We start from the raw sequence: 16471 nt of genomic DNA on the forward strand, positions 1-16471 counted from the left end.
TCAAAGGCACCCCTGTTTAGGGAAGCTTTTAATGTTTGATGCATTACTGTATTTTAATATTTTGTTGGAAGCTGCCCAGAGTGGCTGGGGAAGCCCAGCCAGATGGGCGGGGTATAAATAATAAATTATTATTATTATTATTATTAGTGGTAACGTAAGGCAACAGCTTAAAACGCAATCAGATTATTATCATTGCATAACCCAGGCTAGCTTCTGGTCTAGCTATCTTGGGTGATTGGCCATTAAGGGAAATAAAGGAAAGGCACTCTGTGTGAGATGACAAATAATTAGAAGGACAAAGCCTGAGTTTAGGAGTTGAGTTGCAGTGATGTGACCAAGAATTAAATCAGCAAGCTGGAGAGTCAGAACAGTATTTGAGAGCAATTGTTTGATTTCTGTTTGAATCCAAGACTGCAGCTGTAGACCTTTTTGAGGTGTTAATGCTGCGACCCCTCCATCATAGGCTGTTGTATATATGTGTAGATAAAACTTTATATCATAAAGACACCGCAGTCTCTGCTGTGCCTCATTTCCAAAAGGAAACATGAACACTGGGGAAGCCCCTAAGACCCACAGAATCTTGCACCGCTAGGAGTTTGGGGTGGGGTGCAACATTTTGCGGCCAAATAGCATCTGTTGGCAGTGGTGCACGTGAGGATCACTGTACAGCGATACAATTTGAAATGGCTTGTGTGATGAGTTTGTGGGTGGGTGGGTGGGTAGTAATTTAGCAGATTATCATTGTTTAAAAGTTAATACAGTGGTGCCTCGCAAGACGAAATTAATTCGTTCCGCAAGTTTTTTCTTCTTGCGAGTTTTTCGTCTTGCGAAGCACGGTTTCCCATAGGAATGCATTGAAAATCAATCAATGCGTTCCTAGGGAAACCGCCTTCAGACCAGGTCCGGGGACAGTCTGTCCCCCGACCTCTTCTGAAGGCTGGGGGGGGGCAAGGACTTCTCTGCTGTCCCGGGGCGATCTGAAAATGCTGGCGGGGGGCAGCGAACGCTGCGCTGCCGCCCGCAGGCATTTTAAAAGCCCCCGGACAGCGGAGACTTCTCCGCTGTCCCGGGGCGATCTGAAAATGCTGGCGGGCGGCAGCGAACGCTGCGCTGCCGCCCGCCAGCATTTTCAGATCGCCCCGGGACAGCGGAGAAGTCTCCGCTGTCCCGGGAAGGCAGGCGGGGGGAGCAAAGACTTTGGCCCCCCGCCGGCCTTCAGAAGAGGTCCAGGACCTCTTCTGAAGGCTGGCGGTGGGCCAAAGTCTTTGCTCCCCCCCGCCTGCCTTCAAAAGCCATCGGGATAGCGGAGAAACGCGCTGCGCTTCTCCGCTATCCCGGGAAGGCAGGCGGGGGGGAGCAAAGTCTTTGCTCCCCCCCGGCCTTCAGAAGAGGTCCAGGACCTCTTCTGAAGGCCGGCGGAGATTTCCCTATGGGCTTTCTTCTTGCGAAGCAAGCCCATAGGGAAATTCGTTTTGCGAAGCACCTCCAAAACGGAAAACTCTTTCGTCTTGCGAGTTTTTCGTTTTGCGAGGCGTTCGTCTTGCAGGGCACCACTGTATTATGTAGTAGTTTTTTTAATCCACCAGGAATAGAAGCTGATAGCTTTTTGTCTATCTTATGCTACATACAGTGGTACCTCGGGTTACATACGCTTCGGGTTACAGACGCTTCAGGTTAAGACTCCGTTAACCCAGAGATAGTACCTCGGGTTAAGAATTTTGCTTCAGGATGAGAACAGAAATCGCGCGACTGCGGCGCGGCAGCAGCGGGAGGCCCCATTAGCTAAAGTGGTGCTTCAGGTTAAGAACAGTTTCAGGTTAAGAATGGACCTCCGGAACGAATTAAGTACTTAACCCAAGGTACCACTGTATTTATATACATTGTCCCCCCACGACTGGCAAAAGCAGCAGGTTAAAATTCTTACCGGTAACCTCAGTGCAGCTATCATCTGAATCCGACTCCTCAGGATCAAAGACCTGGATGCCCTGGGCCTGCAGCCTCTGCAGTTTTGCCTCCAGATCCCGCTTAGCCCTCAGTAAATCCTGAATTTCGTTTTCCTTGGTTTCTCTAAAAATCTATAAAAAAAAGTAAGGTTAACCTAACCTAACGACCAGCCAGAATTTACAGCTGTTATAAAACACCACTTAATAGTATGTGGGAGTCCTTTCATGCTGGCATGAAGCTAACACCTGCTGGGACAGTCCGATGTACAAGCGACAGGACCCTCAGCCCCCACCACGACGCAATGTGAAAGACAGAAGGAAAATAAGTAGACACAAATGGGAACTGCAACAAAATCTTGCAGTGTGGAGTGGCCCTGTTTAGGGTTTCGGCCACTTTTCCTTCTTCAAAATGCTCCATTCGATTCCTTCCTCTAGTTTTGTGTTTTCTCCCATTAACAGACACTTGGCATACATGTTCAGTGCCCACTGAGTTGCAGGGAGGTCTCCCCTTGAATATTCCCCAAGCATATTGATACCTCCTTTTTGTTTCGCAGCGGCCAGTCCTGGTTTCAAAAGCTACCGGCACTCAGCACCTGAATTGGCTGCTAGAAGGAGCAATTTACCTTGAACTGCCTCTTGACTTTGTCCCGGTCGTGTTCGAATGTAGCTGCTCTCTCCATGGCTTGATACTTGGCCTCTAGAGCACTTTCTTTCTCCCGGAGTATCTTTTGATAGGTTTTCTGAAGTGCCTAAAAAAAGACCAGTGTTATTGAGAGAGAGAGAGAGAGAGAGAGAGAGAGAGAGAGAGAGAGAGAGAGAGAGTTTTCCCTAGGATGAAAAATTACAGCTAAGCAATGGTTTTGACTGTTAACGTCTAAGTGTCAGAATAGAAAAATTGGCAGCTTGCAAGAAGCTGCTCTCCAATTCCAAAGCGGTGGTGTTGTTGTTTTATTATGTTTGGTCTTGTAAACCTATGCCACTTTTTGCTAGCCCAAGATGGCTGCCCCAGCCTTTCAAGTTACCTGTAGCTCTGCCCGAAGTCTCTTGTTCTCCTTATCCAGCTTGTTCTCCTTTTTCATCATAGAGGCCACCTCGTTGTTCTTGCTGATGCGGAAGATCTCGTACTCCTTTTTCAGCCGCTCGTACTCTGCCATGCATTCCAGCTCCTGTACGGACGCTGTGGACTTGAAGCTGGCTCCGATGAGGCCTCCAGGCCGCGACGTCCCCACACGGCGGAAGGAGCTGCGCAGAAGGCGGGCTTTGGGCTTCACCTCCACGGGGATCTCGCAAGCTTCGCCACCACCTCCCTCGTAGGTGTCTTCAATCACCTCCCCGACCGTGCCGATGGGGTTCACCAACGATGAAGCAGTTCCCATAGTGCCTTCCTCAACCCCGTCTCTTCTTGATGGAAGTTACTGCCTTACTCAAAGGTTACACCAAAATGCCAGGCATTCACCCATCCTCAGTATTTCTGCCAAGACCTGCAACTGCAGCTTTAAAGCTCTGTGCCAGCCCTATAGCCACAGATCGGCCTCCATTCTCCCATTCCAGTTAGCCATGAACTGTTCCAAGATTGTCCGGCTGCTTCAGCTAGCCAGCAATTTAGGTTCGCAACATGGCCAGGGTTTTTTAATGCACAGTCTTCTGGGCTCTGCATCTTCTAGATATTCAACAGGGAAATCTTTTTAAAATTTGCAAATCAGCACGTACAGATGAAGAATGACAACCCTACTCCCCCTGACAAAAGTTATTTTATTTTTATTTTTTCTTAAACCCCAACACACTACCAAGCGCAGGATTCTCCTCCTGGGTCAATTCTTACACTGCCCAGCCAAGACTGCAGCCACATGGTAAAGATTTTGTGAGTCTAGCCATCAGTACTACCACACCCGACTTCTGAATTTACCCAGCCAGCTGACCATCCCTGACTCACCGACAAATGTCTCCTGAAACAAGTCTGGGTGAGTCTTCCTTTCGGTCCACTTTCATCCCCGGCACCGGCTGACAGAACAGCAGTGGCAACCCTTGGACACGCTTACCTGAGGGCAAGTTCGTGTGAACTCAATGGGGCTCCCTGCTGAACAGACACGCGTATAGGATTTGCAGCGCAAACCCCGTCCTGTCCCGCTCTCCTCCTAATTAATGCACGCTTACTAGGGGGCGAGTCCCGTCGACTCGCAAGTAAACGCGCGCGCAGGGCCGGGCTGCATTCTGACGTGACTTTCCTAAAAGGCTGAAACCCTCCTACCGTCCCAGGGATGACCCAAGACTGCCCAGTCCGGTCAATATCTCCACCCCTCTCGCTAGAAAGGCAGAAGTCGCCAAAAGTTTCCCAGAGCGCCCGGCGCAAAAAGCAGGAGGGGCCAGGCGCGCTTGGCCGCCTTCCTCTGTCTGACTGACTTTTTGCAGCTCCCTCGCTGCTTCCCGCAGCAACGGAGGGGGAGAAAGGAAGGAGGGAAGGGGAAAGAGGGAGGAGGAGGAGGAGGAGGCAGTGACGTGGCTGCTTTTCCCTCCCTCGCTTCTTCCTCGGGCAGCGGACGGAGGCGCCGTCGAGGGAAGAAGGCGCTGTGCCGGTGTCTGCGCTCGCCCTTTGCATCGCGCGGTTGCTTCTCTTTCTCCCAACTTTCGCAGCTCAGCCCCATCCGGAGGGTTTGCAGCTGGTCAGCGGCCTCAGTGTGCTTGAGCCGCAGAGTTGGAAGGGAACCCCAAGGGTCATCTAGTCCAACCCCGTTCCCCCCCCCCCCGTTCCCCATGCAGGAATCTCAGCTAAAGCGCTGCTTAAGAAAACCTCCAAGGAAGGAGAGTTCACAACCTCCCGAGGGAGGCGAGGTGTCTGTGACAAAAAAAATGTCTCTCGCTCAATGTAAACAACTGTGAAAAAAGACTCTTACGAATTGATAGACGTACCTTTTATCTGTTTTGTAACACACGCACAGAAAACCCTTAACAAAAACTAATTAAAAAAAAAGTTCTGCCAGAGGTTTAGTCAAGTCAAGTCATTGCTGGATTTACGTATAAGCTAAACAAGCTATAGCTTAGGGCCTCACTCTCTTGAGCCCCCCCCCCCGGAAAAAAAATTAAGGGGGGAAAACTGGATGTATGTTTCCAAAATACTAGATAAAAAAAAACACTACATACAGCAACAGTGTTTTGTGTTGTGTAGGCTCCTATGATATAAGTAATGGGCCCCGCCTGCTAACCTCCCTAAAATATCACTGGTTTGCTCATTTCCATATATAGGGTGCCTACATTCTGCATGTGCAAATGGCTTTAGGTACCTATTAGGTCCATAAATTACCATATAGCATATATTCCACACACAAAACAGCAACAACTTCTTGTTGACAAAGGACAGCTGGACATATAAAGGGCCCCATTGCCTTCAGTAGCTTAGGGCCTCATCAAACCTAAATCCAGCCCTGTGAATCAAGTCCTACCCTCTAAAGCCATGTGGCAAAGCACATAGCTCCCCAACAGCACCCAAGATCCGGGGAACTGTAGGTTAAAGGTGCTGGGAATTGTAGCTACCAACTCCACCTGGTACGCAGGCTGAGACCATATCTGCCCGCGGACTGTCTCGCCAGAGTGGTGCATGCTCTGGTTATCTCCCGCTTGGACTACTGCAATGCGCTCTACGTGGGGCTACCTTTGAAGGTGACTCGGAAATTACAACTAATCCAGAATGCGGCAGCTAGACTGGTGACTGGGGGCGGCCACCGAGACCACATAACACTGGTCTTGAAAGACCTACATTGGCTCCCAGTACGTTTCCGAGCACAATTCAAAGTGCTGGTGTTGACCTTTAAAGTCCTAAACAGCCTCGGTCCAGTATACCTGAAGGAGCATCTCCACCCCCATCGTTCTGCCCGGACGCTGAGGTCCAGCTCTGAGGGCCTTCTGGCGGTTCCCTCATTGCGAGAAGCAAAGCTACAGGGAACCAGACAGAGGGCCTTCTCGGTAGTGGCGCCCGCCCTGTGGAACGCCCTCCCATCAGATGTCAAAGCGATAAACAACTACCTGACATTCAGAAGACATCTTAAGGCAGCCCTGTTCAGGGAAGTTTTTAATGTGTGATATTTTAGTGTATTTTTGGTTTCTATGGAAGCCGCCCAGAGTGGCTGGGGGCACCCAGCCAGATGGGCGGGGTATAAATAATAAATTATTATTATTATTATTATTATTATTATTATTATTATTATTATCATCATCATCATCATCTTGGTGAAGGGTAAACTTTGGTGCACATGATGGTTTGGGAGAAGTCATGTGCTTTAAATGGATGGTGTGGGTGTGACCGTGGCCTCAGATTTTAGTGGAAGCACAATTTTTTTGCACTTCTTACTGAAATCAATGGGTTTTTTCCGGAACAACCGAAGGAGGTAGCCCATTAATTACAGATTATGTACTTTAAGAGGCTTCATTGAGGACAATTGTAAACTGGCACGTAAGAAAATGGCTGCTTCCTAAACATAACATAGCAGATGATTTTGCTGTGCAAATAGGGCTCCACATGCTGTTCTCTGAAGTGCAATGCAACCTCGTCCAGGGAAACATGCCACATGTATTATTCATCCATGCAAAATGAAGGTAGATTTAGAGCTTTGATTGTGAAAATAAAATTGCTGCGATCATTCACACATATCCCGATGCTGTTTGTTGGTAGGAAATTACCCAGAGCCCAGAATTAAGCAGATGTTCGGTTTGCAAAGCATACCAACCCAGCAGCTGGCCGCATTAGTATTTCAGAAGAATTTCTTACAAAGAGGTATGGAAATTAACAAAGAAATAATATGCATCTGAAAGTAGACTTTTAGAGAATGGGCTGCTGGGTTCCTAATTTCCATGATAGGGATTCATTTTACACCGAAGTGCTATACTTTCACCATTTTATTTATGAATTTTTGCCAGAAAATAGGGAACCCATTACAATGGCTTTATTAGCAACTGCTTTAGATAGGCAGTTCAGTACAGCCTTTCAAAAATACTACTGTGCTGCATTCAACTGAATATGAATTCAAACTGGGACAAACCAAATTGTGTGATGGTCAGTAGACCACTCATACTTGGCTCTGGCATTCTTGGCATCTGTCCTGACAGGAGTGACTTTGCTGCCTCAGGCTTTTTTTATAAGTAGTTCTGGCCCACAACACTCCAAACAGTACTGGTTGATTGGTTTCTAGCCACCATTTCATTTCTCACAATTCCCCAAACAATTGGGGGGAGGTATCGGTTCGAATCCCCGTGACGGGGTGAGCTTCCGTTCTTCGGTCCCTGCTCCTGCCAACCTAGCAGTTCGAAAGCATGTCAAAGTGCAAGTAGATCAATAGGTACCACTCCGGCGGGAAGGTAAACGGCGTTTCCGTGCGCTGCTCTGGTTCGCCAGAAGCGGCTTAGTCATGCTGGCCACATGACCCGGAAGCTGTACGCCAGCTCCCTTGGCCAATAAAGCGAGATGAGCGCTGCAACCCCAGAGTCGGCCACAACTGGACCTAATGGTCAGGGGTCCCTTTACCTTTTATAGGAAATTAAAATGGTGGCTTGCAGGAAAGCAAGGGTATTTTGGGAAATGATACATGATTAGATTTTTTAAAAAGATGTTTAAAATGAGTATATCAAAAAAGCATGTAGCGTTTCTGTTAGGGATTATAGGGGCAGAAAAAATGTTAAAGATTTTTTTATTTATATAGCAACAGCAGCTAGGATTCTTTATGCACAGAAATGGAAGAAAGAAGTTCCTACCAAAGAAGAAGGGATAAGTAAGATAATTGACTATGCAGAACTGGCAAAATTAATATCAAAATTAAGAGAATATAATGATGAGTGTTTTATGGAAGAACGGATGCCTTTTTCGGACTACTGAAAGAAATATAGTATGATGAACCCGTGAGCAGGATTTGAGCTATGAGCAACTGAAGTAAAATTGAAGTAATATTGTAGTTTTGATTTGATAGAAGATAGGGTGCAGCTAAAGGGGGAAAACAACGACTCCATGGAAAACGGGGTGAGAAGTCGACAGAAAGAAAAAATGAAATTATGTTTTGAATGTTGAAACTTAATAAAAAAAATGTTTTGGGAGAAATGGCAATTAAAATGGTAGCTAGACTTACCCACCCAGTGCTATTTGGTGCACAGTTCTTGCCACCACTGCCAACTAAATCCACTAATTGATGGACCCCTACCCAGACACTCCTTAACCTGGAACCAGATCTAGTGGTAGTGAGGAATATATAGCTGAGCATTATTTTTTTCCAAACTCAGTCACGATAATGGATGGCTTTCCCACTACAGGGGGAAAAATGCTTCCTTATTTGCTATGTTCATTTGCCAATGGTTTGACTACTGCTTTTTGCAGTCTTTGGGCTCCACTGTTTGCTGGTTTTCCCTTCTTTTTGTGCCTTAGGATACCCTCCCCCCATTCATTCATTCATTCATTCATTTGCATAACTGATAGCAAAGCAGTTCACACAACTGACAATAATAAAATCACACACACACACACCCCAAAAGCAAACACAAAATAAAATCCAATGAAATATTAAGAAGAACTTCAAAACAGAAATACTAAGCAGTGTGATCAGAAAATTAAGAGCCAGGGGAAACCTGATGAAACAAGTTCTTTTCTTTATGCTTTTTACTTATATCTGCTCCATCTGTCTCTTGTCTACAAAAAGCTTATGCTGTAATAAACGTATTCGTTTTTTTAAGTGCCATGGGACTGCCTACCTGCTGTTTTTACTAAAACAGATTGGGTTTTCCATCTAGAATATGCCTGTTTTTGAAATAATCTAGTGGTGCTTTGAACATTTGGACATGTTCTGTGTAAAGGATGCCTGAGATTTATCAAACCACCTGTTGTAGAGCCTATTAGGAATCAGAGGAGCTGCTCCAAAGACTCAGGAAGTTGAACATCTATTTTTTTTTTGGTTTTTCAACATATAATATAAGACAATACAAACAACAAACACTGACAAACAAACATATAAACATGTATAATTTCATAAATTTTTTCGTATACCCAATTTCAACGACTTCGCCATGCCTCCCTTTTCTGCATCCCTGTTTTAAACTTTTTTCAGCAACCCCTGGTCTGAATTACTTATTAATTCCTTTCTTTAACCCTTTTCTTTCCTCTTGTCCAATCATTTATCGCTGCAAATCTGCTATGCTTTACCCATGACATTTTAACATTCAATAATTTTACAGGAATTTTTAAGATAAAGTTTAAATTTCTTCCAGTCTTCCTCCACCGTCTCTTTCCCTTGGTCACGGATTCTGCTCGTCATCTCTGCTAGTCCCATGTAGTCAATCACCTTCGTCTGCCACTCTTCCAGTGTGGGTAGTTCTTGTGTCTTCCAATACTTTGCTAGTAGAACTCTTGCTGCTGTTGTAGCATACATAAAAAACGTCCTATCTTTCTTTGACACCAATTGGCCTACCATGCCCAGGAGAAAAGCCTCTGGTTTCTTATGAAAGGTACACTTAAGCACCTTCTTAATTTCATTATATATCATTTCCCAGAAGGCCTTAATCCTTGGGCACGTCCACCAAAGGTGATAAAAAGTACCTTCAGTTCCATTACATTTCCAGCATTTGTTATTGGGCAAATGATAAATTTTTGCGAGCTTGACTGGGGTCATGTACCACCTATAAATCATTTTCATAATATTCTCTCTTAAGGCATTACATGCCGTAAATTTTATACCGGTGGTCCATAACTGTTCCCAGTCAGCAAACATGATGTCATGACCAATGTCCTGTGCCCAAGGAAGTTGAACATCTAACCCAGGAGAGATTTCCCTTTTCATCTAATGAAACGAGCTCTTTGCTAGATGCTCCCACTGCCATCTGGGTTCTGGCAGTAGGCCAGAATTGGCCCTCCCTATGATGCTGAACTCCGCAGTGCCTATCACCCTCGGCAGGAGCTGATGGATATTGAGAGTCTAATGTCTGGAGGTTCCCCCTTCCTGCTGTAGGTCAAGACTGGCTAAGTCAGTCAGCAAAAGCCCAATGGCCAACCTTCTTGCACCCAAAGGTTTCCTATTTCCCCACTATCTCCACAGCCATGTAGCTCCTTCCAGCCAGTGAGACTGAGGGAGCACAAGATCTGAGTGACATTTCTGATGCTGGTTTTCCTTGAGGGCTTCTGAAGCAGCCTGTTTACAGCAGTCCAGGGAGAGGTTCGCTGATGGGATTCTATGTTTGCTCTGATTCCGTTTATGCTCTTTCCAGCTGCCAAGCATCCATGTCCTATTATACACAGGACAGTCCTCTGTTTGAAGGTCTCTCTGTTCCAGATCAGGTTAAAGATCAAAAACCCTAAAAAGGGAAAGCAGGAGGAGTCTTGAAATTGCCCATCAACACTTAGCACCTAGAGCAAGCACACGCATCAATCATCCAATCATAGTCTTGCTCACTATTGTGAAATATATTGTATTTAGAATATAGTAGTTATGTCTAAACATATAGTCAGTGCTTTTTTTCTGGGGGTACGCATACCCCAAACATTTTGTGAATCTTTGTACTTTTGTCCATTTACTGTATTTATTTTTCCTGATTTGAACTATAAAATGGTGATTTTCTTGAGTCAAAATGAGAGTATCCCTAAACATTTTTTTTAAAAGAAAAAAGCACTGCATACAGTTATAGATGCAAATTAGCATGTGGGAATTTCATGCAAAGTTGTGCCCTTTTTTTGTCCTCTGTTTTGATGATGCATTCCCGCTTCTTTGTGGATGTGTTAGGGGCCACAGGAAGATGAAACTGAGTCACCTGTTAATCCATTTTCTCTCATAGGGATCTGGGCAAAGGTTGCCCAGTATTTGCCCAGTAAAGGTAAAGGGACCCCTGACCATTAGGTCCAGTCATGGCCGACTCTGGGGTTGCGGCGCTCATCTCATTTTATTGGCTGAGGGAGCCGGCGTACAGCTTCCAGGTCATGTGGCCAGCATGACTAAGCCGCTTCTGGCGAACCAGAGCAGCGCACGGAAACGTCGTTTACCTTCCCGCCGGAGCGGTACCTATTTATCTACTTGCACTTTGACATGCTTTCGAACTGCTAGGTTGGCAGGAGCTGGGACCGAAGAACGGGAGCTCACCCCGTCGCAGGGATTCAAACCGCTCATCTTCTGATTGGCAAGTCCTAGGCTCTGTGGTTTAATCCACAATGCCACCCACGTCCCCTACTCCTGGTCTATAAGGATAACCAATTTTTAAAAATGGATGGAAACAATATGAAGATCTGATCAATTTCAAGATTTAGAACTCCTAATTAATCCAATATAAGAGTTCGTTTCTACCCTACAGCCGCACTAATAAAAATACACAGGACAGCCCGGTGAGCTACCTAAAAAGGTGTACCATGTTATTTCTTTTAAACAGGTAAATTGTGAATTCAAAGAGTAGTTCTTCGGGCAATGATATCAACACAATTTAAGGAGCAGATGCAGCCTTAGACTGCAATCTTAGGCACACTGGTATGAATTTAGTCCACTGAATTCAGAACAAACTTCTGGGTAATAATGAGTAATCTCATTCCACAAGAACAAGCTCAACAGTGCTGTGACACTGTGCTCTTGAAATTCAACAGCATCTATCACTAGAGGGCAGCAAGACTTAGGGAATAAATGGGGAGTGGCTCTGTGTGTAGAAGGGCAGGTTTTCCAAAGAGATTTTGGATATTTTGCAAACACGCTCAAATTATGGCACAAAAGCAGCAGCAGAGAGTGCCATTCCTTCTCACTGTCTGGCTTGGGCTAAAGACAGAAGAGTGAGAAGATCATCTCTTGAAGCCTGTGGAAGGTGAACAAGGACTGACTGACCAAGTGACCTCTACTATCCTAGCATCTGGAGACAGCCCACCTAGTGCATCTACAAATTCACCTGGCGGCCCTTTGTCAGGTGGGGCACCTAGAAAAAGGAGGCGGATCCCCAAACACACTGTCCTTCCTTTGCAATCTGAGGGCCATGTTCCCTCCTGAGCAACTTTCCAGGGGCCACGTGTCTGTGCTGGGTGGGGCCCGAGGCAAAACACAGGTGCAGCAAAACGACGTGAATCTTTGTGCAATAGGTGACATTCTAGCCAGGCACACATAACTCTCAAGCTAGACAAAAGAGAGGCATTGTCACAGTTCAGGAACACATCCCAGTTGGTCAACAGCACACGAAGGAGGAGTGGAGCAGGGGCATTGACATATCGGAATCTCCGCTCGACCAAGCTGATAAAGTTCATCCTCCTCCGGCCAAGTCCTCCGGAATCGCCTCTGACGATAATTAACAACCTGAGCCTCTGATGAGGCTCCAGGCACATCCCATTCAGCAGAGAATCAAAGCAGCACACGAAAATGATGAGATTTATGGCTACATGGCTGTGCTTTATTTTCTAAGCTATGCAGACAGAAAAAAATACATCCTCTCTCTGTGAGAGCAGAGAGCAACCGGGAAAAAACCCAAAGGAACAGGAAACCAGTAACGTCTCATCCGTCTCCCGTGAGACTTCCAACAGTATGGAATCCCAGGAATGTAAACAGAGTCCTGTGACTCCAAGCACTGCACAGTGGCAACGCACAGAAACCAACATCACATGTGTGACCTGGGAAGAGAGAGTGTGACCCAGGAAGAGCCCCAAAGCTGGATAGAAATGTCGGAGGCTCCCAGGTCTAAGGTTGCCTGACCCTGTGCTGCACTCAGAGATGGCAACTTTCAAAGCCCTATGTGGAGAGGCTGGGGATTGAACCTTGGACCTTTTGGGTGCAAAGCAGATTCTCTTACCGCTGAGCTAAAGCCCTTCCAATCACTCTTAAGGAGCAGAGTTCAAGGCCTAGTGTCTGATTCAAACAGGAACTCTGTCCACCTGTCAAGATTCGTGGGATGCCACTTATTTACCTTAATTGTAACTGATGTCAAGTGCAGAAACAGGTTTGGTTTGAAGTGCTTCTGTTCGCTCTAGACAGATAGCGTGAAGCAAGCCTATCATTTTGACAGCTGCCAAATGCCAAGCAAGAATTTGAGTCTTCACGCTGTATCCTGTGACTCAGCAATCACACTGGGTTTCGGTCTTGGATGCAGCTCAATAGCAGCCTTGCCTCACCCCCTCTGCTTCATGAACGCGGGACCGTCTGTCCAAAAGTGTGTCAGAATCGCAGCAAGAGAAAACATCTCTTTCAACTTCCCTGTATGCATAACGAGCTGGAAAATATGCAACCGTTTCATCCCGAGTTTGTGCCAGCTTTTCGTAAAAAGGATACATTTGGTGTTTGCCCTTATGCAAAGTAAATCAGGGTTTAGGAATCAGCAGGACATCCCTGGTGCCGTTGAAATGTCATGACCCACTGATTTGCACTGATAAATTAAGCTATAAATTCCCTGGTTGGCCTTAGGCAAGAGGCTGTATCTCAACTGCAGCCCCCCACTGAAGGAACAGAGGGCTACAAAATGCTTTTGTCAGACAAAATGCTGGGTCAGACGAAAGGTCCATTTAATTCAGTATTCTTTTTCTTGCAGTGGCACGGAAGGGCCATAGGAATATTGTTCTATATATGATCCCAAAAACTCTTTAAGGCATTTTCTCCTCTCTCATATGTTATCCCAAAACCCCCTTCCTTTAAGGCCTGGAGGTTTTACACCAGCCAAAAGAGCAAGGCTTTTTCTGCTCTCTTAGATGTTACAGAGAAGGTGGAGAATGTGTTGCTTAAGCAAATGAAGATAAGAACAAGGCTGGCAGGGCCTCTCAAAATTTTGTTCAAGGTTGTAAAGAGATAAGGAGGACTCAGGAATGTCCGTTGCTAATATGCCCATGTAAGGAAATAGAAACTTAATATACATAGCTGTCAACTTACAGATTTGAAAATAAGGGACCAGCAGCCTTGAAAATAAGGGACCTGCAGCCAAAATAAGGGACCTGCAGCCTCACCTGTTCCAGGCACTCCAGTCTTCCTGTCCTCCTGCAGTCTGGTCAAACTCATGCTGGTAGCTTCAAGAACACTGTTCAACCAACTTTGTAACCAGAGGTTCAATTGAATAGAATCTGAATCACATGCACCACAAGGCCTATGCAGCCTCAACTTAAGATGGCTCCCCGGCCTGGCTTTGCACTGCAAAGTTTGCAGCAGCACGTGCAACAAAATGGCGTCCAGCATTCAAAAACTCCCTCAGCTTGCATTAACTAGCCACACACAAGGCATGCAAGCTCCACCCCCCAGTCATTCTTAGACTTCTTATTGGGTGAGCAACACAGCCAAGCAACACAGTTGGAGCCTCCCTCCTCCCTGGCTGGCAGGGAGGGAGGAAGAGGAGCTGCTTCCTTTGAAATTTAAGGGACATCATTTAAGGGACATCCATCAATAAGGGACAGCAGCGGGACATGTCGCTGGAATAAGGGACTGTCCCTTCAAATAAGGGACACTTGACAGCTATGTTAATATAACTTTCAATTTCCCAGAAATCAGGTGGTTTACAAGAAATCAGGTGGTATTGTATTCTGCAAATGTATAAAAAGCTGGCTTGCTCAGAATTGAGTGTGCAGACTGCGAGCTTATTGTGCATCACCTTTGCTATGCATATGCATTTCAAATAAACCCTGTGGTACCCTGCAAGGTTGTTTTACCACTTTATGTGACTCTGTGCTCCGGGGACCCAATAGCAGACAAGGAAAAGGTCCTACAGCACAAGAGAGGTATGCTGTCTCTCGCGATTCTGTTTTAAGTATCATGGCCAATAGCCATTGATCCACCATGCTTTCATTCTCCTTATCCCTTCCAAACCCCTCTAGTCATTGCATCCTGGATTCCATAAACAAATTACTTACGGTGTGATTTCACAGACCCCTTGGCATGTGCCTGAACATGTAGAAGGTTCAGAGTGTGAATGGTGGCAGGCAGTGATGCTCGTGCAGGCATTGGAGGAGAGGTGGGAGCTTGAAGACATGGATGCAGTATTCACATGTTCCTGAACAGTAGCTTTTCAGCTTGAGATAAGGCCCCTTGCTATGCCCCTGTGTTTTCTTCTCCCCACCGCCACACACAACACATGTCATATAAAACAGTGTGCCTTTCCCCCCTTCAGTAATACTGTTTTATCTATGTGTGAATATATGCAAATTCATTCAGTTGATTAACTGAGTTAAACTTATATGATTTAGCACAGGGGTCAGCAAACTTTTTCAGCAGGGGGCCGGCCCACTGTCCCTCAGATCTTGAGGGGGGCCGGACTATATTTTGGAAAGAAAAAAAATGAATGAATTCCTATGCCCCACAAATAACCCAGAGATGCATTTTAAATAAAAGCACACATTGTTCTCATGTAAAAACATCAGGCAGGCCCCACAAATAACCCAGAGGTGCATTTTAAATAAAAGGACACATTCTACTCATGTAAAAACACGCTGATTCCTGGACCGTCCAAGGGGCCAGAATTAGAAGGCGATTGGGCCAGATCCAGCCCCCGGGCCTTAGTTTGCCTACCCATGATTTAGCCCATAACCTATCCTACCTTGGCTTTAAGATCCATCAATGAGGCTCATCTCGTTCTTCCACCTCCAATGAAGTATGCAGTTCAGTAATCTGAGACAGGGCCTTCTCAGTGGTAGCTGCCCTGGTTGTGAGATGCTGTCCCCCTTGAAGTTTAATTGGTGCTTACATTGCTTGATTTTCTGTGCCACCTAAAGACTTAGGTACCTCTTTGTCCAAGTTTCTTTTGGTGGGGAGAGGGGCTGCTATAGTGAGGCCTGGTGTGTTTATATTAAAAGGAGACTGTGTAAGCCTATGGTAAGATTTCTGTGGTGTTTTAATGTTTCTGTGCATATATATAATTGTTTGGCATTTAAAGGCAGGATGGAAATGTTTGCTACTAACCCCAAAATGGAAAACGATCGAGGTCCCAACTAAAGAATGGCAACGTAACCTGATGGAATATGCACAGCTTGCGGACTTAACAATATAGAATAAGAGAACAAGAAGAACACACATTTAGAGAAGATTGGACAAAGTTTATTGAATATATGGGAAATAATTGTGTACAACTGAAAATGTTGGCAGCATGCAACAGTGTAAATAAGTTTAACAGTGTAAATAAATTCAACAGTGTAAATAAGTTTAACAGTGTAAATAAATTCAACAGTGTAAATAAGTTTAACAGTGTAAATAAATTCAACAGTGTAAATAAGTTTTGATTGATGTTATAATGGAATACTGAATGGTTTAGTTTATGTAAAATAAGCAGGGATTTATGGTATGCAAAATGAACCATGGAAAGAGAAGAAGGGAGGTCACTGACATTTTAAGGATGTTTAAATGAGTATTCAAAACTGTAAAACAGAAAATTTAATTAAAATTATAGATAGATGATAGATAGATATGAAATGTTTGCTACTACTATTCATACTAATAATATGATTGATTGATTGATTGATTGATTAACTAAATTGCAGCCTTTTTTAAAAAAAAAAAGAGTCTAAAAGTGGTTAAAGAAATGGAATTTAATGTCCTCTTTTAGAACAAGCAGTTCCCAAAAATCCTCTTGTGAATGTTCTTGTA

At 45.2% G+C, this 16471-nt stretch overlaps 1 protein-coding gene across 3 annotated transcripts in view; it reads right to left on the minus strand.

Annotated features, from left to right (window-relative positions):
* NPHP3 (nephrocystin 3) overlaps positions 1 to 4641 on the minus strand; it is a 40558-nt gene extending 35917 nt beyond the window's left edge. Inside the window, exons 1-4 of one of the 3 annotated variants that reach the window (XM_053359337.1) lie at positions 3983 to 4639; positions 2966 to 3603; positions 2567 to 2692; positions 1925 to 2075 (exon numbers count right to left, since the gene is read on the minus strand). In XM_053359337.1, coding sequence (XP_053215312.1) covers positions 1925 to 2075; positions 2567 to 2692; positions 2966 to 3319 — 631 coding nt within the window. In that variant the 5' untranslated portion in view covers positions 3320 to 3603; positions 3983 to 4639. Of the gene's footprint in view, positions 1 to 1924; positions 2076 to 2566; positions 2693 to 2965 lie in introns of all 3 variants that reach the window. The other 2 variants (XM_053359336.1, XM_053359338.1) reach the window with 2 other exon arrangements.
* Positions 4642 to 16471: the final 11830 nt, after the last annotated feature.

This window comes from Podarcis raffonei, chromosome 12 (genome assembly GCF_027172205.1).
Source record: "Podarcis raffonei isolate rPodRaf1 chromosome 12, rPodRaf1.pri, whole genome shotgun sequence".
In the NCBI taxonomy this organism is placed as follows: Eukaryota; Metazoa; Chordata; class Lepidosauria; order Squamata; family Lacertidae; genus Podarcis; species Podarcis raffonei.